Source organism: Nicotiana tabacum, chromosome 4 (genome assembly GCF_000715075.1).
Source record: "Nicotiana tabacum cultivar K326 chromosome 4, ASM71507v2, whole genome shotgun sequence".
NCBI lineage: Eukaryota > Viridiplantae > Streptophyta > Magnoliopsida > Solanales > Solanaceae > Nicotiana > Nicotiana tabacum.
Window position 1 is genome coordinate 22,986,953 of NC_134083.1, and position 23,725 is coordinate 23,010,677.

The window sequence follows — 23,725 nt, forward strand, 5'->3', positions numbered from 1 at the left end:
GGAAAAGGTGGGAAAAAGTCAAAAAAATGAGAATAAAGATAAATGGTAAAGCTGGCCAAAGAGATATGCCACCTCACTCTTTTTTTCCCCAACTATATATATATAGATTTTCAAGTATCATGTAGAAATGTTGGAAGAGCAAACAATACATTGTAATATCCAACTTCTAATGCTCCTAAATATATAATGGAGGCTGAATAAAGCTGTACATCAGAATTCGCATGATCGATCCCCATGGATAGGTGAACACCGAGGTCTATGCCATATCAATAACCTATTCTCATAAGTAGAATATTCACACTTTCGAACAGCCAAGCTGGAACTTGCGGACTTTCATTCTCCCATTCAACGCAAGCGCTAATATGTCATATTCCTCCACATTCCAGAGCTCACTGACTGTTGCCTACAACAATTGAAGTAAACATTATAAATGCAAATACCAATCAAAATCAACCACCAAATTCTTGAACAAAGTGAATATTCGAAAGCAAAAGATAAACCGAGATAGTTTTAATTTTCGGTTTATAATTAAAAATTACTTAACACTTTTGTCACCCAAAAAAGAAAAGCAAAATTGTAAGAGAACAATTAAAGGGTGGAGTACAAAAACTCTAGGACATACCCTTGGCACTGATAAAATTAAACAATGCAAAGCAGGCCAGAACAGTGTTCCTAAAATACTGGCACAGTCACAAGATACGTTGGCCAAAACCCAATTAAAACTTAGTTTCCATTTCTCTTATCTTTTGGGAATACAGTAGCTATGGACCCTCTATTATTGTAGCACGATAAATATCAGAAACCAATATATTAAGACACTTAGATTCTGGTTAGAATCGTCTCGGGTTTCTCTCCTTATGTGTCTAGTTGGCTGCACAGTAAAGGTTAACTTCAGTACCAGAGAATGCCTTTCTCTTAGTAACTTGATTAAGCCAAACAAGTTCTATATACTACGAATATGAGCTGCTATATGCAAGACATTGTTGTAGAAGTCTGTACCAAATACACGTTGTAAATTAACAAGCAAAGAGAGATGTCGAATTGACCCTTCATGAGCATTGCAGAGGCTACAGAGCAGAGTCTCCCAACTCTCCAGTGTGCTTAGTTATTGAAAAAAGGTCAACGAAAGAATGGCTGCCTTCTAGCTATCCTCAGGTGGCAGGCACCAGCCAATTTCACCCATTCACTCTGTGCTTTTCTTAGACCTAAAAGATTGCAAGCATTCTTGATTGAAAAATCCCTCCGAGTCCATCTCCTCTCCATCTAATTGTATCTGTTCCCTAGTACAAGAAAACTTAGTAGCAGGAATGGCACTTATCAACACAGAGCATCCCTTGATCTTCTCCACTTTGGTCAATGCCATTGATTATCAAAATCGTGTTTACTACCTTGGAAATCAAAGTCAAGACAAGATGCCTAAGTAAATTTGGTGCGACATATAGAGCAACAGAGATGCCAATTATTAAACCAGAAATATGCTTCTTCGCAGCTGCAAATGATATACTGAATATGGGGTCTAATAAGTGGTCCAAATTTTAGCATCTTAGCCCTGGAGCAGTTCTATGGTATGAATAACCAAACAACAAATTCCTAAGGTCTAGAAGCTCTATATGCAGAGAATCCTATTTGCAGGATGTTTAGAGCATATGTTCTTGCAATCAGCAACTTTGAATTTTCCATGTTACAAGGTCATATAATCCCAAGCCACTGCTTCATCAAAGGTCTACAAAGAATGTCCCAACTTCTTTTGCACCCAGCTATTCACCTACATGACTTTCCCCCCAAAAAAGCTCTAAGGAGTTGTATTATCAGTTTGGAGGTTATTTTTAGGTAAAATAACGGAGAGCAAGATTGGCTTCTATATGAAAGTGGGGAGACAACAAGACCACACATGCTCAATATTGCTGCAAGTCTTGCAAACTGTCATCTCATTTTGAGATTCTGAAATTCAAGCTTCAAATTGTTTCTTTCTTTTAAGAAACACATTGAAGTGTATGGGAAAGCAAGCCTCATATTCATTCCAAATGCACAATCATGAGCTCCAGACATGGCAAAGACAAGCACATCATACCAGGGGGGAGGTCAATGCATTCATTATGAGGCAATAAGGATTAATTTAGATAAAACCAAGAATTACCTTAGTGCCGTGGATTTTATTGTTTAATCTAGTCACGAGCTCATGGAGAAATTGGAGTTCTGAAACCTTATTTGCTTCCTGTGAAAAAACAAGAAAAAATTCACTTAACCAAGTGAATAATTTTCTTGGATGAAAATTAACCAAGTGATAATACTCATGGTAAAACTTTGCAACGAAAGAAAAGAGCTCATGCTGAAGTGATGTCTATGTCTTATTGTAGTTATTTTGACCTCAGACTGTGTTGCCAATTTACCTTCCCCAGACCCCACTTGTGGGATTATACTGGGTTGTTGTTGTTGTTGTACTGTGTTGCCAATTTCCCACAACAGCTAACAGTCTCTTTAATTGAATCGCCCTCAGTCATGTTCTTGACTAGCTTGTAAGATTTGAAATTTACTTCCTTTAAACAAGCATTATTGATCTATAGAAAACCTTATTCTGCCAGTTCAAGTTAAAAGTTTGGGTTTTCCCTTATCTCCTCACATTCAAGAAAAATGTTTTTCTCCCTCAATAGAAAGATGCTCAATACTAGGTGGCAAACTGGAAGTGTGGGAAGGATCTCTATCAGGATTTTATTGTTTTCCCTCGTCCCCTTATGTTTTAACTCCTCTGTGAACTATGACAAGGTGTTAAACATCCTGACTTTAATAACTTCTTCTAGATAATAGTCATTTCCTTTTAGTACCAAAAACAACGTGTCATAGGGGGACTAAGCAGTGATTTCTAGGATTAAAAAATTAATGAAACAATGGAAGGCTTGAAATGCAGGCGACAGCTCACAGATGCTAGTGTTAAACTACCTCAGGCCAACTGCTAGGGTGTCCCAGAAGCCTGGCAAATGATGTATGAAGCATTACACCATCATACTGCAGCAACAAGAATGTGTAATTAGCAAATGCTTGAAATCTTGACATACTATTTTAACAGTTCTATCTTGAGAACACAAGACTTATAAATCAAAGATAAGAGTCCTAAAACTTAGAGGGGATGGGGAAGAACCATGCAGTAAGCAATGACAGATTTGTGATTAAAGTGCATAATGGTTTACTTCCCACATTGTTTGATAATATGTGACTTTACTAGCAATAAGTGGTTGAAGTGCTAAGACTTTAGCATCTTCACCAAGATGTAAAGCAGAAAAGGTTTGTTTGGTTCTCACAAGTTGCTTTGCAGGAGCATGCGGAAGAGCATTTCTCAATTTTTGTCGGATAGTTACAGGATCAGTTCCAGAGTCCACCTACAAATGAAAACATAAAATGAAAGTGTAAAAAGGCAGGGAATGCAATTTCACCAACTTATATCTCCTTGAATCTTTTTTTTTTTTCAACTTAATGATTTCAGCATATGATGACCATTGCAGAATGATGCACCATTTGTAGAGTACCATTTGAGTCAATCATAAGCCAGTAATAAGGGGAGACAAACAACATAAATAAATAAAAAGGGATAACTCATTGCTATGGCCATTGAGATGAGATGAGATGTCGTGATTCATGTACATGGAAAAAGTCAGCGTCTCAATTATGCCACAAGATACACCCAGGTAAATACAAATCCTTTATATTGAACATCGTTAAAGTAGGCATGTCTTGCATATATAACTATGTATCTCTTGATAAAGGAATAATAGGTACAGCACTACTTTTACATATAAGACTAAACTACTAGTTGGAAAAGTAGACCTAAAATTCAACTTATACATAATAATCTGAAGTCCCTACTATGTTACATGGATTCGTACATGGTCTACCAGTAAGGGTATGGGTGGTATCTGGTATGGGAATGTGCAAATTTCTTTGCTAATTCTTACCGTATTTTGAATAATACAAGATACCCATAGCATGTCATACCAACATAGATATCGGTGAAGATGAATGATCCAAGTAATGTAGGTCCTTAATCATCTCTTTGCGGGCATAAGTAATATGACATAGAGTGCAAGACTATATCCAGAAGGCAAAGTAATATGACATAGTAATATGCCTAAGAAGAAAGTTTGAAACAATCATTGTATCTTGAAATGATAGTTGAAAATGTCCTACATTCAGGATAGAGGAAAGAACTAAAACTGTAGTGGTGCGCACTAGCAGTATGCTTATCTCAAATATATAAGTACTTTGAAGACTTCCTGAAATACTCCAGAGAGATAGATCAAGTGAAAGAGAGGTAAAGATCAGGGTTTTTTGAAAGACCTGCCAACAACCTACTAGCACCCCAGTTGATGTCAGAACCACTCTGTCTAGGGAAATTTTTAGTGGGCAGATTGTATCAGAAACAGCTCTAACAGCATTTCCTTCAGCTTCAATCTGAGGAAACACTAACAGTGTCAGTTCCATCAACATAAGAGTTCAATGAGAAGAAAGGCCATAAACTAACGTTTCATCCAAAAGCATTTTTACCTGTGCTTCAGAGGCAGGGACGGCTGTTATGTGATGTGAAGCATGGAACATGCTAAAGTGATATAAGCTAGAATTCTGAAACCAAATTGCTAAGCAACAGGCGTATAAGCATCCAAATTGATAGAATAAGAGATGCATAATAAGCGTTTAACACATTCCTCCAATAGTAATCATTAAAAAAGACACCATACCTTTATCAAAATGTGGCGAGAATATAGCTCTCACAGCTTCCCTTTACAAAAACAAACGAGGACAAGTGTGAATATAGGAATTCCAAGTTCAATTTGCAAAGTAGAATCATGCATAATTGAACAAAATTGTAAAGTAGCCAACGTTCTCCTTCAAAATAGGCCAACTTGGCTTTCTTAAGAGTAACTAAACGTAACTGTTTTTGCTTCAGCGAGAGATGGAAATTTTTGTGGGAGATTTTTGTCCAGAGAAATCAACATGCAGTACTTACGCAATAGGGACAGAATACTCTGGGTTGAGATACAAAACATTTGCTCGCACAGGGGGGTTTGCAGCCTATACACAGAAGGAAATTAATCACCTTCATGTTAAACATGACAAACGAGCATATGGCTGAATGCTGCTTAATAAGTAAAATTAACCTTGAGTACAGGAGTGACAACTCCATCTTTGAAAGTAAACAGATCTGACAGGGTAAGTGATTGAGTAGTTTCACCCTGTTTGAGGAAAGCAGCTCCGTGCTCCTCCAAGTCTTTTTCCATCTTATGATACAATCTAGACCTCTGCTCCGCATTTGAGATAGACCATTCTGTTCCAACCATTTAATTATTTGTCAATTCAAGTAACAGAAATAGCTTCTTTTTGTGTCTAACACATAGCTAGCTATGATACATAAAATGGTTTCTCCATATATTAGTTCCTAAAGATGTTTTTTTTCTTCTGGATTACATGCTAAAAAACCAGAATTCAGTGTTGCCAACATCATCGTTTAAAAAGGGAGAGAACCTTCTTTTCTGGAGTAGATTCAGTATAGGAGACTCAAAATGACACTGCATTTAAATGTACCATCACTGATATAAGGAAAGGAATGCTTTCCATTAAAACCACTTATAAAAAATAAATAAATAAATAAATAAATAAAATACTCCTTCACAACAACCATAAATAAAACAAGCATAACGAGCAATTTACAGAAAACTCGCGCTCTCAACTTTCATCTAGATAAATAAGCAAAAAGCCTCCCAAATTCAAGTCAGAATCTACTATTTTATTCATATTTTAAAAATAAAAAAAATTATTTATAAATAAAACACTTTTCGGGCTTTACATAGAGAGAATTACAGTTACCAAAATCCTTCATTTGAGATGTATCTATATCTCTGTCTTTTACACTGCCTATCTCAGTATATATAAATTCAGGCATGGAAAGAGTGTTTATATATACTACTAATATATATGGAAAGTCAATCCGAGCTAATTAATTAAGGATAACAAGAAGCTAAATTATCGGCGGAGAAGCAGATAAGGAAATAGTAATATAGAAGATGTACTTCAGATTAAGAAATAAAGTACTAGTAAACTAAAGAATCAATTTAAGTAATTAATTACTTACTTTCTCGATATAAGCATGGGGAAATCTGATTGCACAAAAAACATAGCAATTTTTTACAAAAATCAAAAGGAAACAACTTGATGAATATAATCTACATTACAATTACCTGTAGAATTGCGGGTAGCCATAAGGAAAAGAGCATAGAAGGTAAGGGCAGAGATTAACCAGATCCAAATCACCGGTTTCGAGCAGTTCCTAGCCCTAGCCATTTTAGTCCAACAGATTATATTCATTCATTATCTGCCCAAATTTCACTTTAGTTTTCCACAGCCACAGATCAATTCATTACCTTTTTAAAAAAAATCAGCACTTAGCGTCAGCTCACCAACTTCACTCTCCGCCACTGTTCATTCATTTCACGCTGGTCCAACACCTGTCAACTTATTAAAGTCGATAATTTCTAACTGAAAGTCACTTATTATTTTATTTTTTATTGCAATAATTCTGATTTTACGTTACAATTCCTCAATATTATTATTTACAAATGATTTAATGATAAGACTTTGTCTTGTTTCTATGTAAACAAATTTTATTCCGAAATATTAGTAAATAGATACCAAATTCACGCTGAAATTAGATGCAATTATCCTAGCATTTCAACTTCTCTTTCTTTCAGGGACAAGAAAGAATGAAAAGTCTTTGGAAATTGACTTCGAATCTATTACATAAGTAACAAAATTCATTAACTTTAGAAAAGAAAAGGAGATTGTTCAACATAAATTTTACAATTTGAATATAAGAAAATGATTTTACAAAAATTCCTTATATATTATTTATTTGTTAATCTTTTGCGTATATAAAATAAAGATCTCTTGAGATAATTAATACTCTATAAAAACAAAAAAAAATACAATGAACCACAAAATCAATTGGCTCCTCTAAAATATAGTAGCAGTATAATAACTTTGTGCCTTTACTTAAAACTATTACCACGTCTTATCATCGTATTCAATTTATTTTATGATTTTAAGGTGCTTTTGATTATTATAAAATCTTATTTGAGGATCATAGTAAAATGGGAAATTGACATCGGGTAACAATATGTAAGAGGAATTGATAAATTCCCTAGTAAAATGTCATCTTCAGCAACTAATCAGGGTCATGGAGCTTGTCTTTTTCTTTTCCCAGTTCCAGTTGAATGTCTCGGCATCACTTATACACTTGGCTAACAATTCTACAAATTATCCTTTTTTCTGTATAAAAATTGTTTTGAGGCTACATAATTATGAGTACTGTAACAAGGTGTTTTTAACTTCTCTTGTTGGACCGAAATTTTTGTGAAAGAAAATATTATTTTGAGATAACTCAGATTGAACAGTAAAAATAATGTAAAATGGAGGCAAAATTTATCTAATGGTAGCAAGGAGTTTTTAGTTTAAAGAGATTAGTTGATCATACTCTTTTGTCATAATATCATTTGGACTCGTGAGATTGAATATTTGGTTAATATGTGCTTTTTGGACAAATTTAGATTTTGAAAGCCGATAAGTATGAAATTAGGTTCAATTCTCATAGTTTTTAGTTTGTTCAATATGATTTGGCTATCCATTGTCAATGCTTTTAGGCTTTTATTTGCTAAGCCCAATTTTTTGGCTAAAATCCTGCCAATAATCAATTTTCTATTTTTTTTTTGTTACAACCTTTTTATAGAAATGAGGAAGAAAATAACGAAATGAATATATCAAAAGCAATTCAAAGAAAGAAGAAAACAATTGCTTATTGCCTAATAATTGCTTTTTCTCCATGTAGGCTTTGTGAAGTTCTCTCCACTCGGACCAGTATGGCGGAGACGGTGATTGAACATGGCCATATCTTCCACATTCAAAATATTTTTCATCATTCTTGTCTTATTCATTATATTGCATGGTTCTTCTAGGTGGTGTGGTGTTTCTCTCGAAGGTTGCACGGTGGTTCAAGGCGGCTAGGTTTCTTATGTTTATCAAATGTGGTGTTTTGGTCTCATTTGCTTACACGTGAATCACACATATATAAAGGGAGATATTCTGACTACACTAATTGGGCCCAAAGCTTCAGATATACCAGTTGGGCACTACACGTTCTGAGCCTGTTTAATAGAGTTATATTGAGTAGGTTTTATCAGCTGTAAATATTTATTTCATATCTGTTAGTTTATTATAAGAGAACAAATAGAATAGGGACAGGTGGATAGGTAAGTTATTTTTAGATTCCATTCTTTCTTGTTAATATACATGCACTGTACAAATTACAATTCATTCAATATACAGAGAAAACTTTTTCTACAAGTTTTTCTTCCAATTTTGTCGTGGTATCATAACATGTCTAATCTGCTCTAATATTTTTCTTCTCCTAGCTCATTTTTTTTACAGATCAAATTTTCAAACACAACTTCTCACTACAACAATGGCTACTGAATCTTAGACCACTGATGGACTAATCCCAGCTACTCCGATTGTAGCTACATCTGTTGCAGTTGGTTCCACTACAACTGGGTTGTTTGATTCTGGTTACCCATATTATCTTCATCCCTCAGATTATCGAGGGATGAATCTCGTTTCTTCAGTCTTCGATATAAGAGGATATGGAGGTTGGAAGGAGAACTGTTGTCATAGCTCTTTTAGCCAAGAACAAACTGGGATTCGTTGATGGGGATCCTTAGTTGTTCCTGGTGTTGAATCTGGTCTTCAAAGGGTCTGGGCTCGTTGCAATGACATGGTGCTCTCATGATTTCTCAACTCACGATAACAGAGAGTGTCTTGTACTCACAAAGTGTAAAGGATCTTTGGAGTGACCTGGAAGACGGGTTTGGTCAGACAAATGGAGCAAAATTATTCTAACTACAAAAGGAACTAAGTGTTGTTGTGCAAGGTAATTCTAATGTATCAGGCTATTTTACAAAATCAAGAGCCTATGGGATAAGCTAGATGTACTAAACACTTTTTCTGTCTGTGTTTGTGAGTGTGAGTGTGGTGCTAAAGCAAAGAATTTCAAGGCTCACCAAGATGAGAAACTGCTTCAGTTCTTAATGGGTCTAAATGACTCTTTCATAGGAGTCAGGAGCAATATCCTTTTGTCTTCTCCCATGCCTTCACTTGGACAAACATATTCCTTGGTTATCCAAGATGAAAAACAGAGGGAGATACATGTTACACATGATGCTGCATCTTTCATTGCAGCAAATCGGTCACGAGGGGTCAAGAAATACAGTGAATACAAAGGAAAGAAAGGAGGTTTTGAGGGAAAGAAATTTTCTAGTATCCTTGCTTACTGCAAAAAGCCAGGACATAGCATTAAGAAATGTTATAAGATTCATGGCTTCCCTACAGATTTTAAGTTCACAAAGCAGAAGAAATTTCATGGATCAGCACAAGCAAACAATGCTTTCAATTCAGGAGAAAGCAGTGAGCAAGGAGCTATCAATGCTACAGATGTGCAGACACTTACCAAAGAGAATGTGACTCAACTGTTGCAGCTGCTCCAGCAAGTCAACATGGGACAACAGAATGTTGTTACTCCTGATGCATATGCAAATGTCAATTGTGCTGGTATAGCTATATTCTTTAACTCATATGCCAGTTTTGTTCAAATAGATGAAAAGTCATGGATAATGGATGGTGGTGTATCTGAACACATGAATTTCAACAAGGGTTTCTTTCTGATTTCAAACCTCTGCCTAAACCTGTAATGGTCACTCTGCCTAATTCTCATAGAGTCAAGGTTACACATTCTGGTTTTGTTTCTATTTTACCTAACTTAGTGTTACAGAATGTGCTCTATATTCCTTCCTTTAAATTTAATCTAATGTTTATACATAAGTCGTGCAAATATCTCAAGCGATATGTGCTTTTCACTCCTACTTCTAGTTTTCTACTGCAGGGCCCTTCACTGAAGAGCCCTCTGGAGATTGGTAAGGAGAAAGGGAGCCTCTACATCATCAAGCCAAGAGTTTCAAAATCTATTTCCAAGAGTTTTCTCAAGTCTAGTAGTAATTTAGTTTCCAAAAATAAGGCAGTTTCTGCTCCTAAGTTTAATTCCTGTTTCAGTTTTTCTAATTCAAATGTAAAAGGCAAGTTATGGCACTATAGGCTAGGCCATATGCCTTTAAGTAGTATGAGAAATATAGCAAGCATTCTTGTTTCTTCTATTTCAAATTTTACTGATCCTTGTGTCATTTGTCCTATGGCAAGACAATCAAAGCTCCCCTTTCCCTCAAGTTCTATTTCAACAAAATCAGTGTTTGAATTAATTCATGTAGATACCTGGGGACCATATAAGAGTCCTACTTATGATGGTTTTAGATACTTTCTTACTATTGTGAATGATTTTAGTAGGAGAACTTGGACCTATCTACTTAGCACAAAATTAAATGCCTTTCCTATTTTAAAGTTTTTTCTAGCAATGGTAGAAAGACAATTTCACACAAAGGTTCAAATTATAAGATCAGATAATGCTTTTGAGTTAGGCAGTGGAAAAACATGAATTTCTTCCCTCCCAAGGAATCATTCATCAAACCACTTGTGTAACCACTCCACAACAAAATAGAGTTGTGGAAAGGAAACATAAGCATTTATTAGAAACATATAGGGCATTACATTTTCAGTCACACTTGCCAATTACTTTCTAGGGAGATTGCCTATTAACATCAATGACGAGTTTCTTGCGTGTATATAATTTAAACTCGTACTCTGTCAAATAATAGTATAGAAAGATGTCGAACCCACAGAGATTGATATATCTATTCTATAGACGTTTCTTGTTTTGATTACTATTTGAGAAAATAAGAAAGAGTTGAGTTGTGAAATAACTAACTAAGAATGCATGAATAGAGCAACAAAAAATATTTTATTTTTCACAAATATAATAAAAAGATGTTGGGATTATGGCTTCACTTAATAATTTTATTATATAGCAGATATATTTATTCTTCAATTTCTATTTCTCATAAATATTATAAATGCCTTTCACGATTACATTTATATATTATTACTATAGTTGAACAATTAAATGTACTCCTCTCGGTTATACAAATTAATCGTTAAAATAGTAATATTAAAGAACCAAAAATATATACTTGAACTAAAACATGCTCTTTTTAGTAAGTCCCTTTCGGTTACCTTACTTGTTATAATTGATTACTACAATATTCACCTCTTTCGATTACAAATAAGTGTAGAATCAATTTTAACATATAAGAGCTAGATGTCACTAAATACAAATTAACATCTATTAATACCAGAATTAACTATTACTTTTTTCGCCTCTTTCGATTACAGAATTAGTAAGAAGTTAATATGTAGTAGAAATAGATAGATGCTTTATGTTCTAATTCCACAGGTAATTGACAAGCTTTTCCAAAAACTAATCTATAAGGAGATGTGCCTATTGGAGTATTGAAAGCAGTTCGGTATGCCCATAAAGCATCATCTAACTTTAAAGACCAATCTTTTCGAGAAGATCCAACATATTTTTCTAAAATTCTTTTCAATTCTCTGTTGGAAACTTTTACTTGCCCGCTCGTTTGAGCATGATATGGAGTTCCTGTTTTATAAGTTACTCCATATTTTGATAACAAATTTGCAAATTGTCTATTTATAAAATGAGTTCCCTGATCACTTATGATAACACTTGGAGTTCCAAATCGAGAAAAAATATTTTTCTTGAGAAAAGCACAAACAACATGAGCATCATTTTTTCTAGTAGCTATTGCTTCTACCCATTTTGAAACATAATCAACAACTACTAAAATATATTCACAGCCATTTGATGGAGGAAAAGAACCCATGAAATCAATACCCCAAACATCAAATATTTCACACACAAGAATAGAGTTAAGAGGCATCTCATCTCTTTTTGAAATGCTACCGCTTCTCTGGCATTTGTCACAAGTGGTGACGTAATTTCTTGCATATTTTAAGAGAGTGGGCGAGAAAAAACCTGCTTCAAGCACTTTTGCGGCTGTTATCCTTCCTTCATAGTGTCCTCCTACAGCTCCATCATGACAGTGGCTTAGGATGTTGTTTATTTCTATTTCTGGTACACATCTCTGGATCATGCCATCTGCACAAAATTTAAATAAGTAAGGATCGTCCCAAAAATAACATCTAATTTCTTTTTTGAGTTTTTTTCTTTGTTCATAAGATAAATCTTTTGGGATCCATCCTCCAACTAAGTAGTTGGCAATGTCAGCAAACCAAGGTGGTTGATTTGTAACTGTGGTAATTGTATAAATATGCTCATCAGGAAATTCCTCCTTGATATTTGTTGCCTCGGTTGGAGGATTTTCTAATCATGACAAATGGTCAGCTACTTGATTTTCTGAACCTTTCCTATCTTTTATTTCAAGATCAAACTCTTGCAAAAGAAGTATCCATCTTAGCAATCTGGGTTTGGCATCTTTCTTTGCTAAGAAGTACTTTAAAGCAGCATGGTCAATAAATACTCTAACCTTCGTTCCTATCAAATAGGAACGAAATTTGTCAAATGCAAATACAACTGCTAGTAGCTCCTTCTCAGTTATGGCATAATTATTTTGAGCTTCATTGAGGGTTCTACTGGAGTAGTAAATAGGTCTAAAAATCTTGTCTCTCTTTTGTCCCAATATAGCTCCAACTGTTGTATCACTTGCATCACACATTATTTCAAATGACTGGCTCCCATCAGGAAAAACAACAATTGGAGCATTAGTCAATTGTTCCTTGAGAATTTCAAATGCTTTCATGCAATTATCTGAAAATTCGAACTTCACATCTTTCATCAGTAGGTTAGTCAGAGGTTTCGAAATCTTTGAAAAATCTTTTATGAACCTTCTATAAAAACCTGTATGCCCTAAGAAACTTCTAATACCTTTAACATTGGTAGGAGGGGGTAATCCTGCTATAAGATCAATCTTAGTTTTATCAACTTCTATTCCTTTAGCAGTGATTTTATGTCCTAAAACAATTCCCTCTGTTACCATAAAGTGGCATTTTTCCTAGTTAAGAACTAAATTTGTTTCTTCACATCTTTTAAGCACCAAAATTAAATGATAGAGACAATCTTCAAATGTCTTTCCAAAAAGTGTAAAATCATCCATGAAGATTTCAAGAAACTTTTCAGCCATGCCTGATAAAATTGCCTACATGCCATGTTGAAATGTAGCAGGAGCGTTACATAGTCCAAATGGCATTCTACGGTAAGCATACGTACCTTGGGGGCATGTGAATGTGGTTTTCTCCTGATCTTTTGGAGCAATAGGTATCTGATTATACCCAGAATATCAGAAAACAGTAAAAACCATGACCTGCAACTCTTTCAAGCATTTGGTCAATAAATGGGAAAGGAAAATGGTCTTTTCTTGTGGCCTCATTAAGTCGTCTGTAATCAATACAAACTCTCCATCCTGTGACTGTTCTAGTAGGTATGAGTTCATTATTTTCATTTTTTATTACTGTCATACCTCCTTTCTTTGGTACTACTTGTACAGGACTTACCCAAGGACTGTCAGATATTGGATAAATGATACCTGCTGCTAGAAGTTTCACCACTTCTTTCTTGACGACTTCCTGCATTGCTGGGTTCAGTCTTCTTTGGGGTTGGACTATAGGCTTATACTCATTCTCCATAAGAATCCTGTGCATACAAATAGTTGGACTGATTCCTTTGATGTCAGCTATAGTCCACCCTAAGGTTCTTTTGTGTTTTCTCAGGACTTCAATCAGTTTGCCTTCCTGTTCTATAGTCAAAGAAGATGAAATGAGTACTGAAAATAATTGAGGCTTAAGAAACACATATTTTAAATGAGAACGAAGATCTTTGAGTTCAATTTTTAATTGAACTCGTTCTTGTGAGACTTTCTCATTTTCTGACTCTTTTTCCAGTATTTCAGCTTCTTCTCTAATTATGGGGTTATTATCACTTATGGTACCTGACCTAGCCAAACATCTTTCCAATGAATCATTAATTAACTGATTATCTTTGTATTCGTCTACAAGGTCATCTAGTACGTCAATTTGAAAACAAGATGATGATGACTCATCCCCAGGGAATTTTATCATTTTCTGCATGTCAAAAATCACTCTTTCCTCATCAACTCGCAATATTAATTGTCCTTGATGAACATCAATAATTGCTCTCCGTGTTGCGAGAAATGGTCTACCTAAAATTAATGGTACCTCAGTATTTTCTTCCATTTCAAGCACTATAAAATCTATTGGGAATACAAATTTGTCAACTCTAACAAGGATATTTTCAATAATTCCTTTTGGTCTCTTAGTACTTTGATCAGCTAATTGAAGAGACACACCAGTATCTTTCATTTCACCAAGTTTTAATTTCCTGAAAATTGAAAAAGGCATTAGATTTATTGAAGCACTTGAATCACATAACACTTTTTCAAAATGAGCACCTCCCATGGTACAAGGAATTGTAAAACTTTCCGGATCACCCAATTTCTGTGGGAGCTTATTTTGAAGTATAGCACTACATTTTTCTGTAAGCTTAACCACTGAAACTTCTTCCAATTTTCGTTTACTTGACAAAATTTCTTTGAGAAATTTAGCATATGAAGGCATTTGCATCAAAGCATATGTGAAAGATATGTTAATGTAAAGTTGCTTCAAAATATCTCGAAACTTTGAAAACTGTTTGCCAAGCTTTTGTCTTTTCATCTTTTGGGGAAAAGGGAGAGGTACAGAGTGAGGATTTGTTATCAATTCATTTTCTAGTACATTTTTCCCTTTATTCTTTTGTTCTTTTGGAAACTTAGATTCCATTTTATTCTCACCTTCATTTACCTTTTCCACTTCTTGTGGCTTTCTTTCTCTATCTGCATATGGATCATCAAGAGATTTACCTGATCGTAGAGAGATGGCTTTAAGGTGTTCTTTTGGGGTTTTCTCTGTGTTGTTTGGTAGAGCACCTTGAATTTGTCCAAACATGAGGGTTGCTAATTGGCTTACCTGAATTTCCAAATTCTTGATAGCTGAATGTTGACTTTCAACCTTCTCATCAGTAGCCTTAATGAATTTGTACATCAGGACTTCAAGGCTTTGTTGATGAGCTCTTTGAGGCTGCTGCTGATATTGTTGAAAATTTTGTTGCCCTCAATTTTGATTTTTGAAAATCGGGTGGTTCTTGTACCTGCTGCTTTTGATTAAAAAATCTTTGAGGATTTTCAGCACCATTAGGATTACTCCATTGAAATCCTGGATATTTTTGTGCCATGGGACTACCGAATGAGTAATTATTTCTATAACCAATCACATTTACTTGTTCCTCATTTTGTGTTGAAGCTTGACATTCATGATTTAGATGATTACAATTACAGAAATCACAATTCTCAAGTTGGGATGATGATCGAGCACCTACCTGAAAAGCTTCGACTTTGTGTTAAGGTCGCAATTTGTTGTGCTAATGAATTCAAAGATTCAATTTGATTTACTCCTGCCGTTTTCTTGATAATCATTCTATCTGAGGGCCATTGAACAACATTTTTCGAAATTTCATTAAATAGTTGCATTATTTCTGCAGTGGTTTTTCCCATTATTGATCCTCCTGATGCTGCATCAATTATATTTCTAGCAGAGGGCTTAAGATCGTGATAAAAAAATGTATAAAATACCAGGGTCTTGGATACCATGATGTGGGTATTTTCTTAATATTGCTGCTAATCTTTCCCATGCCTGGTATACAGATTCAGTATCTGTCTGCATAAAATTATTGATTTCTTGCTTCATTTTAATTGTCTTTGCAGGTTTGGGTCATTTGGTCCCATGTTGTAATAGAACCTCTTGGTAGGCTTCGCAACCAGGTTTTGGCTTCACTTTTTAAAGAAAAAGGAAAAAGTCGTAAGCTAATAGCGTCTGTTGTAACACCATTGTACCTGGTCTTGCATGGGGATCTTCACTTAAATCAATTAAATGGGCATGGGGATCTTCACTTGCATCACAGTAAACTGACATAACTGTTTGATAGTCTGAATCAAGCCTGTACGGATTTCAAAGTTATTTGCTGCTATTGGTGGTCTCCTTACACTTGATTCTCCTTCAAAATGATCTGGTCTTGCATAATCATGGAGTATTCTATCACGTCATGGTACCACCTCATCAAACTGTTATTCTACTTGATGTGGTGGAAGTTGGTTATTGGGTTCTTCGTTCTCCATTTTCTCTAATGTGAAAATTTGAGATCGTGAGGTTTGTTCTTTTCGCAACAATCGCAAGGATTTTTCAATTTCCGGATCGTATTCGACTAGTTCTCTAGAAGAGGAACGGGTCATACACTTTCTGAAATTTCCGCAGAAAAGTTAAAATAATTAGACAATAAAAGAAATCTCAAATTAGTAGTAAAACAGTTAATCTGTAGTAGACTTTAGCCAATCCCTGACAACGGCGCCAACAATTTGACGAGTTTCTTGCGTGTGTATAATTTAAACTCAGTACTCTGTCAAATAATCGTATAGAAAGATGTCGAATACACATAGATTGGTATATCTATTCTATAGACGTTTCTTGTTTTAATTACTATTTGAGAAATAAGAAAGAGTTGAGTTGTGAAATAACTAACTAAGAATGCATGAATAGAGCAATAGAAAATATTTTATTTTTCACAAATATAATAAAAAGGTGTTGGGATCCTGACTTCACTTAATAATTTTATTATATAGTAGATATATTTATTCTTCAATTTCTATTTCTTAGAAATGTTATAAATGCCTCTCACGATTACATTTATATATTATTACTATAGTTGAACAATTAAATGTACTCCTCTCGGTTATACAAATTAATCGTTAAAATGGTAATATTAAAGAACCAGAAATATATACTTGAACTAAAACATGCTCTTTTTAGTAAGTCTCTTTTGGTTACCTTACTTGTTATAATTGATTACTACAATATTCACCTCTTTCGATTACAAATAAGTGTAAAATCAATTTTAACATATAAGAGCTAGATGTCACTAAATACAAGTTAACATCTATTAATACCAAAATTAACTATTACTTCTTCCGCCTCTTTCGATTACAGAATTAGTAAGAAGTTAATATGTAGTACGAAATAGATAGATGCTAACTAATTAAATAACACCCAACTATAAAGCAGATAAAATTTAAATAAAAAGCTTCAGCTCAAGCATGTGAAATTGAGAAATAATATCTACTAATTATATAGAGATATTAAGACCCATCATTCTCCCAAAACAAAAGAAAATTACTCCATACTGGAGTTAGTACTACTAATGAAAATATTCTTGTCCATTATAAGAAAATAGAAAGAAATATTCAAGAAGAATAATTCCCGCTATTTAATTAAAAGGAGGAACCAAATAATTTCCAATATTGATAGCTGAAAGAAACTAATAACTGCAGACTTCTAAACATAGAAACACTTTATTTGCTTTTTTCCTCCCTCGAAGTCTGTTCTTCGAGCTTTGTAAAAATGACAGTATTTATAGATATTTCCATTGCTTTTGCCGTGTACAACAAAGTTTCACTTTCATCTTTGCCAACTTGCCAACATTGAAATGAATTTTGATGAGAGAATGGTGTACATCAAGTGTACACGTGACTTTTGGTGATGCTAGTTTCTTTCTTTTCCATTTTCAACTTCCTCCTTCATTCTTATTTATTTCTTTATTTATATTTTGATATTACCTACAAGAGAATAATAATATCAGTATTAAGGATTCAATAACAACTCATATTATGCATAGTATTTTTATCTTATCAATCAACCTATTTGATTAATAGATATCCATCCAAAGTTATCCAATACAAAACTCCTTATGAATTGCTTTTCAATTCTAAGCCAAATTATCATAACCTGAAGTGTTTTAGTTGCCTATGTTTTGCTTCCACTTTATCAAGTCATAGAAGAAAGTTTGAACCAAAGACAATTTCTTGTGTGTTCCTAGGTTATCCACATGGAAGGAAAGGATATAAAATGTTAAATCTGAAAACTTTGAAAGCTTTTGTTTCAAGGGATGTTGTGTTTTTCATGAAAATTTTTTTTCTTTTGCTTCTCTGAAGTCAACCGATGCAGGAAATTCTTATTTCCCACTTACTTCTGAGAATTTTTCTAGGTTTGTCAACTCAAATGATGTCCCAATACACACTCATTCACTTATAGAGAACGCACTTCACCCTCACAACATTCAGCTACTCCAGTCAATTCTACTGTCCACATTCCTAATTTTTCATCCACGGTCTCTGTACCTAGTCCTCACACGAGTACTTTCATTAAACAAACAGTCCATGTAACGACCCGACCGGTCGTTTTGAGTACTGCAACCCCGCTTCCCCATTTACTGCTCAAATTAGGCTTTACAGTTATTGTGTGACTTACCGGGGCAATTGGTTCGGGTCCGGTGAGGTTTTGGAATGAATTGGAACATTTAGTTCCAAGGTTTAAAGTTTAAGTTAAAATAGTGACCGGATGTCGACTTATGTGTAAACGGCCTCGGAATTTAATTTTGATGATTCCAATAGCTCTGTATGGTGATTTTGGACTTAGGAGCGTGTCCGAAAAATTATTTGGAGGTCCGTAGTGGAATTAGGCTTGAAATGCCGAAAGTTAAATTTTTGGGAAGTTTGACCGGGGGTTGACTTTTTGATATCGGGGTCGCAATCCAATTCTGAAAATTTGAATACCTCCGTTATGTCATTTATGACTTGTGTGCAAAATTTGAGGTCAATCGGATGTGAATTGATAGGTTCCGGAGTCGTTTGTAGAAACTAGAAATTTCAAAGTTCATTAAGCTTGAATTAGGGTGTAATTCATAGTTTTAGCGTTGTTTGAGGTGATTTGCGGGTTCGACTAAGTCCGTATGATGTTTTAGGACTTGTCGGTATATTTGGTTGAGGTCCAGAGGGGCTCGGGTGAATTCCGGAGGGTTAACGGATCATTTTTGGCCTTGGTGAGATTGGTGATATCTGTTGCTGCATTTTTCTGATTTTCTCTCGCGTTCGCGAGTGTTTTCTGAGTGTGAGGTTTCGTTCTTCGCGTTCGCGAAGGGGAGGACGCGAACACAAAGGTATGGTCTGTGTGTGCATCGCGGACGCGTGAGAGGTGTCGCGTTCGCGAAGAGGAGTGAGGCGATTGGGGACCCCGGGTTCTTGTTCTACGCGTTCGCGAGGTGGCGTTCGCGAAGGTCTGAGCTGGTAAAGTTTCGCGTTCGCGAAGCCGTGGGCGCGTTCGCGAAGGGTAAGATTTGCAAAGCTTCGCGTTCGCCAAGCCACGGTCGCGTTCGCGAAGAGTTAAATTTCTGGGCATTCGAGTTGTGCTTCGCGAACGCGAGGGACCTGTCACGTTCACGAAAAAGAAAAGCCTGGTCAGTGAGTTTAAGTTCTAAAAATGGGATTTCGTCCCATTTTTCATTTTTGACGGATTTGAGCTCGGGAAGAGGCGATTTTGGTGAGTTTTTCAAGGGAAACAACGGGGTAAGTGATTCTAATTCGGTTTTGGTTAAATTACACGAATCTATTATTGTTTTTATCAACAAATTAGTGTTTTGGGTTGAAAATAGTAGAAAAATTCATACACTTTAATTGAGGATTTGAAGGCCGAGTTGTGGTCGGATTTGAGTAATTTTGGTATGGTTGGACTCGTGGTTGAATGGGGGTTCGGATTTCGTGAGTTTTATCGGATTCCGAGACGTGGGCTCCACGGGTGATATTTGAGGCATAATTTGGAATTTTTGGAAAATATTAATATTTTGATATGGAATTAATTCCTATAATTTTTGTGAGCTGAATCAAATTAATTGTGACTAGATTCGAGCCCTTTGGAAGTTGATACGCGCATAATGGGATTTCTGGAACATTGTTTAGCTTGCTCGACATTGGATTTGGCTTGTTCGAGGTAAGTAACTTTTCTAATCTTGGAGTTGAAGGTATGAACCCTGAATATATGTATTTCGTGAATTGTTGGGCGGTGACGCACATGCTAGGTGACGGGTGTGTGGGCGTGCACTATAGAAATTGTGACATAATTGTTTCTGTGGAAGTTTGTACTTAAATGATCTTGGCATTTTCCATGCGATTTTATGAGTTAAAGAAATTGAGCTGAAAAGCATATTAAAAATCATGTTGAGGCTATGTGCCAGTATTATTGGGACCCACAAAGGTCATATTGTTGTGAAATATTTATTTTAAAATGAAAATTTATACTCAGTCATATTCATTTCATTGCATATCATATCTCTGTCTCTGTTGTTATTTATTGATACACCATTATCATCATTTTTGGGCTATTCTCATGACATTGTGAGCCCATGAAAGAGAGACTGGAGAGATTGACGACTGAGGGAGGCCGAGGGCCTGATTGTGAGGATATTTTTGGGATCGGGCTACACGTCGCAGCAGACCATGTTGGCTTTATATATATACCCCCAGTGAGCGCAGTCTGTACACCCCCAGTGAGCGCAATCGACTATAAACAGGGATCGGGCTGCACGCCGCAACAAGTATTGTATAGCGCTGAGTGATTGAGTGTGTTGAGCATAGTGAGAGAGAATGCGAGACAATGAGATTGAGTACTCTGAGACTGTGAGTACATGAGTGCAATCTCCAAGATACATTGCATTAACACGCACACGACATATACGCATAGAGATGTGTTTTCCTCATGTTGTATGGTATCGCATTATTCATGATTTTTCACACATATTGACAGATGGGCATAGTGATGCATTTGTTTCACACTGGTTATCTGGGAAAGAAAATGAGATATTTTATTTACTATTAAAATGATTTTTGGAAGAATTACTATTCTCAAATTATTCATATTTTTGGCAACTTCGGCAAACGATTTGGGTTTTCACTGATGTATTTGAAAGGAAGAACTATTATTTTTGAAATCATGTTGCGGCTGAGCATTTTTATCTCTGTGTTTCTTCTGGTACTATTTGCTTTATGTTGTTATGGACTATTGTGGACTAGTAGTTTTGGACCCGACCTTGGTAGAAGCTCGTCACTGCTTTCAACCTACGGCTAGGTTTGTTACTTACTCAGTACATGAGGTCGGTTATACTGATACTACACTTCTGCACATTGCGTGCAGATATTGGCTGTCGTTGTTGCTGTGCTCGATGGTTGCGGGATCTGAAGATGTACCTGCGTTCCTGTTGTAGCTGCCTCTTGTTAAGGGTAGCCTTAGATTTATAAAAACTCTGTTTGTGTATTATTCAAACAGACTATGTATTTATTTCATTTCCGCTTTGTACACTTTATTCTTAGAAACTCACGATTTGTACTACCAGTTCTAGGGAAGATGTATTGGTTTTAGATATTTTCTTTTAATTAATTTTATTGGAATTGGATTGTTGGAAATTGGCTTACCTAACGGATTGGGTTAGGTGCCATCACGACTAGTGGGATTTTGGGTCGTGACAGTCCACATTCCTAATTGTTCTCCAACTAGTCCTGAACCTATTATGGATAACTTAATTAGAAGATCTTCTAGACCACACATTGCACTTTCATATCTAAAGGACTACATTTGCAATGAAATTCAACTTACTAATGTTAGTACTCTTTGTTTCCTCTCACCAATCTCACCATCTTCTTTCCATTTTCATGGTCTTTCCACCGCTAACTAACATCTACTTAATGCATTGTCCAATATCCAAGAACCTAGTAGCTATACACAGGCAGCACTACATCCTGGTTAGTAGGAGGCTATGGCAAAAAACAATTACAGTACTTGAGTTTAATAAAACCTGGGAAGTGGTAGAATTGCCCCTAAAAGAAAGGCTTTGTCTTGTAAATGGGTCTACAAGGTGAAGCAACATTCTAATGGGAGTATACAAAGACTGAAGGCAAGATTGATAATTAGGGGAGATATACAACAAGAAGGGATAGATTTTACAGAAGCATTTTCTCCCGTGGTCAAAATAACAATTATCCGGTGTATTCTCTCTATATCAATTAAGAAAGGGTGGGGGCTCTATCAATTGGATGTGAATAACGCTTTCTTACATGGTGAATTGAATGAAGAAGTTTATATGAAGTTCCCAGCAGGGGTTGAACCCTCTTCACCGACAAATGTGTATAGATTAAGGAAATCCATTTATGGGCTTCGTCAGGCATCCAGACAATGGTATGCACGACTTACAACGGCCCTGAATTTCAAGGGATTTTCTCATTCGTTGAATGATTATTTTTTATAAAGTCGGAATCCTCTATATTTATTGTGGCTGTGTATGTAGACGACATTCTATTGACAGGGAATGACATGGATGAATTACATGCATTAAAAATATTTCTAGATCAAGAGTTCAGAATAAAAGATCTCGGGGACTTACACTTCTTCCTTGGCATGGAAGTTCTTCGTGAGTCAACCAGATTGATTCTTTGTCAAAGGAAATTCACTATGGATTTGCTAGAGGAATTTGATTCACTGTATTGCTCCTTTGTTTCCTCTCCTCTTGATCCCACTATCAAATTGCTTGCCAAAACAGGTGAGTCCCTTTCTTCTCCAACTTTGTACCAGAATCTTTGGGGTAAATTGAACTACCTGACTCATACCCGACCATATCTTTGATTTATAGTGCAACATTTGAGTCAATATATGCAGGATTCGAGAAAGCCCCATTTGCATGCTGTTCTTCATGTTCTACGATATCTGTTGAAAGACCCATGTTTGGGGCTTTTCATGACAGCTTCCCCGTCGTTTCAACTCATCACTTTTTGCAACTCAGATTGGGGAACTTGTCCAGAAACAAGGAAATCAATGAGTGATTTCTTCATTTCCCTTGGAGGGTCTCCAATTTCATAGAAATCGAAGAAACAGACTTTCATTTCTCTCAGCTCAACAGAAGCGGAATACCGTTCTATGCGGCGTGTAGTAGCAGAATTGACATGGTTAGTACGCCTCTTTGAAGATCTGTCTCTCCCCATTTCTTTACTAGTACCACTTCATTCCGACAATCAAGCGGCGATTCATATCGCTAAAAATCTCGTCTTGCATGAGCGAACGAAACACGTTGAAATTGATTGCCATTTCGTGAGACAACAGTTTCTCGAACTTGATTTCTCTTTCATTTGTTCGATCCTCTTCTCAACTGATTTGTTCACTAAACCGATAGCTGGACCTTCTCATCACAATTTATTGGGCAAGTTGGGTGTTCTTTCATCTCCTCCAACTTGAGGATGGGTGTTGGAGTCGGTGGTTCTAATGGTGGTAGTGGTGTTTCTCTCGAAGGTTCCACGGTGGTTCAAGTCGGCTAGGTTTCTTATGTTTAGCAGATGTGGTGTTTTGGTCTCATTTGCTTACACGTGAATCAGACATATACAAAGGGAGATATTTTGACTACACTAATTGGGCTAAAGCTTCAGCTGACTAATTGGGCCCAAAGCTTCAAATATACAAGTTGGGCACTCAACGTTTTGGGCCTGTTTAATAGAGTTGTATTGTGTAGGTTTTATCAGCTGTGAATATTTATTCCATATCTGTTAGTTAGTTATAAGAGAATAAATTGAATAGGGACAAGTGGATAGAATTATACATAAATTTCACTCTTTCTTGTTTATATACGTGCACTGTACAGATTACAATTCATTCAATATACACAGAAAACTTTTTTCTACGAGTTTTTCTTCCAATTATGTCAAGAATCTACGGGCCGTCCTATCTGTAGTAAAATTGGGCT

General features: G+C 35.7%; 2 protein-coding genes and 1 long non-coding RNA gene across 3 annotated transcripts; all 3 read right to left on the reverse strand.

Moving 5' to 3' along the window:
- Positions 1-50: 50 nt before the first annotated feature.
- LOC107812265 (uncharacterized) lies at positions 51-6,474 on the reverse strand. Its single transcript, XM_016637321.2, has 10 exons — positions 6,225-6,474; positions 5,148-5,314; positions 4,997-5,061; positions 4,728-4,768; positions 4,537-4,625; positions 4,330-4,443; positions 3,297-3,374; positions 2,938-3,003; positions 2,138-2,215; positions 51-403 (listed from the first exon to the last, which is right to left on the reverse strand). The coding sequence occupies exons 1-10, from the start codon at positions 6,349-6,351 to the stop codon at positions 296-298; spliced, it is 933 nt and encodes a 310-aa protein (XP_016492807.1). The 5' UTR covers positions 6,352-6,474; the 3' UTR covers positions 51-295.
- A 1,807-nt stretch (positions 6,475-8,281) lies between these two features.
- LOC142180266 (uncharacterized) lies at positions 8,282-9,535 on the reverse strand. Its single transcript, XR_012708568.1, has 2 exons — positions 9,096-9,535; positions 8,282-8,889 (listed from the first exon to the last, which is right to left on the reverse strand). It is a non-coding gene; the product is annotated as an uncharacterized LOC142180266 (long non-coding RNA).
- A 1,837-nt stretch (positions 9,536-11,372) lies between these two features.
- Positions 11,373-23,362, reverse strand: LOC142179828 (uncharacterized). The gene is made up of 5 exons (XM_075250712.1): positions 22,379-23,362; positions 13,567-15,279; positions 13,283-13,334; positions 12,419-12,967; positions 11,373-12,154 (listed from the first exon to the last, which is right to left on the reverse strand). Exons 2-5 carry the CDS (start codon positions 15,106-15,108, stop codon positions 11,373-11,375), a joined length of 2,925 nt encoding a protein of 974 aa, XP_075106813.1. The 5' UTR covers positions 15,109-15,279; positions 22,379-23,362.
- Between the last annotated feature and the right edge of the window lie 363 nt (positions 23,363-23,725).

Excerpts from the sequence above, each read along its gene's own strand:
- LOC107812265 (XM_016637321.2), bottom strand. The coding sequence starts at position 6,351 with ATGAATATAATCTGTTGGACTAAAATGGCTAGGGCTAGGAACTGCTCG. Across the intron at positions 5,062-5,147 it reads TTGTCACTCCTGTACTCAAG|GCTGCAAACCCCCCTGTGCG; the intron begins GTTAATTTTACT and ends TTCTGTGTATAG. Across the intron at positions 3,004-3,296 it reads ATGCTCCTGCAAAGCAACTT|TATGATGGTGTAATGCTTCA; the intron begins GTGAGAACCAAA and ends TTGTTGCTGCAG.
- LOC142179828 (XM_075250712.1), bottom strand. The coding sequence starts at position 15,108 with ATGTACAAATTCATTAAGGCTACTGATGAGAAGGTTGAAAGTCAACAT. Across the intron at positions 12,968-13,282 it reads CACATTCACATGCCCCCAAG|GATTACCCCCTCCTACCAAT; the intron begins GTACGTATGCTT and ends ATCTTATAGCAG. Across the intron at positions 12,155-12,418 it reads TGAAATAAAAGATAGGAAAG|ATGGCATGATCCAGAGATGT; the intron begins GTTCAGAAAATC and ends AATTTTGTGCAG.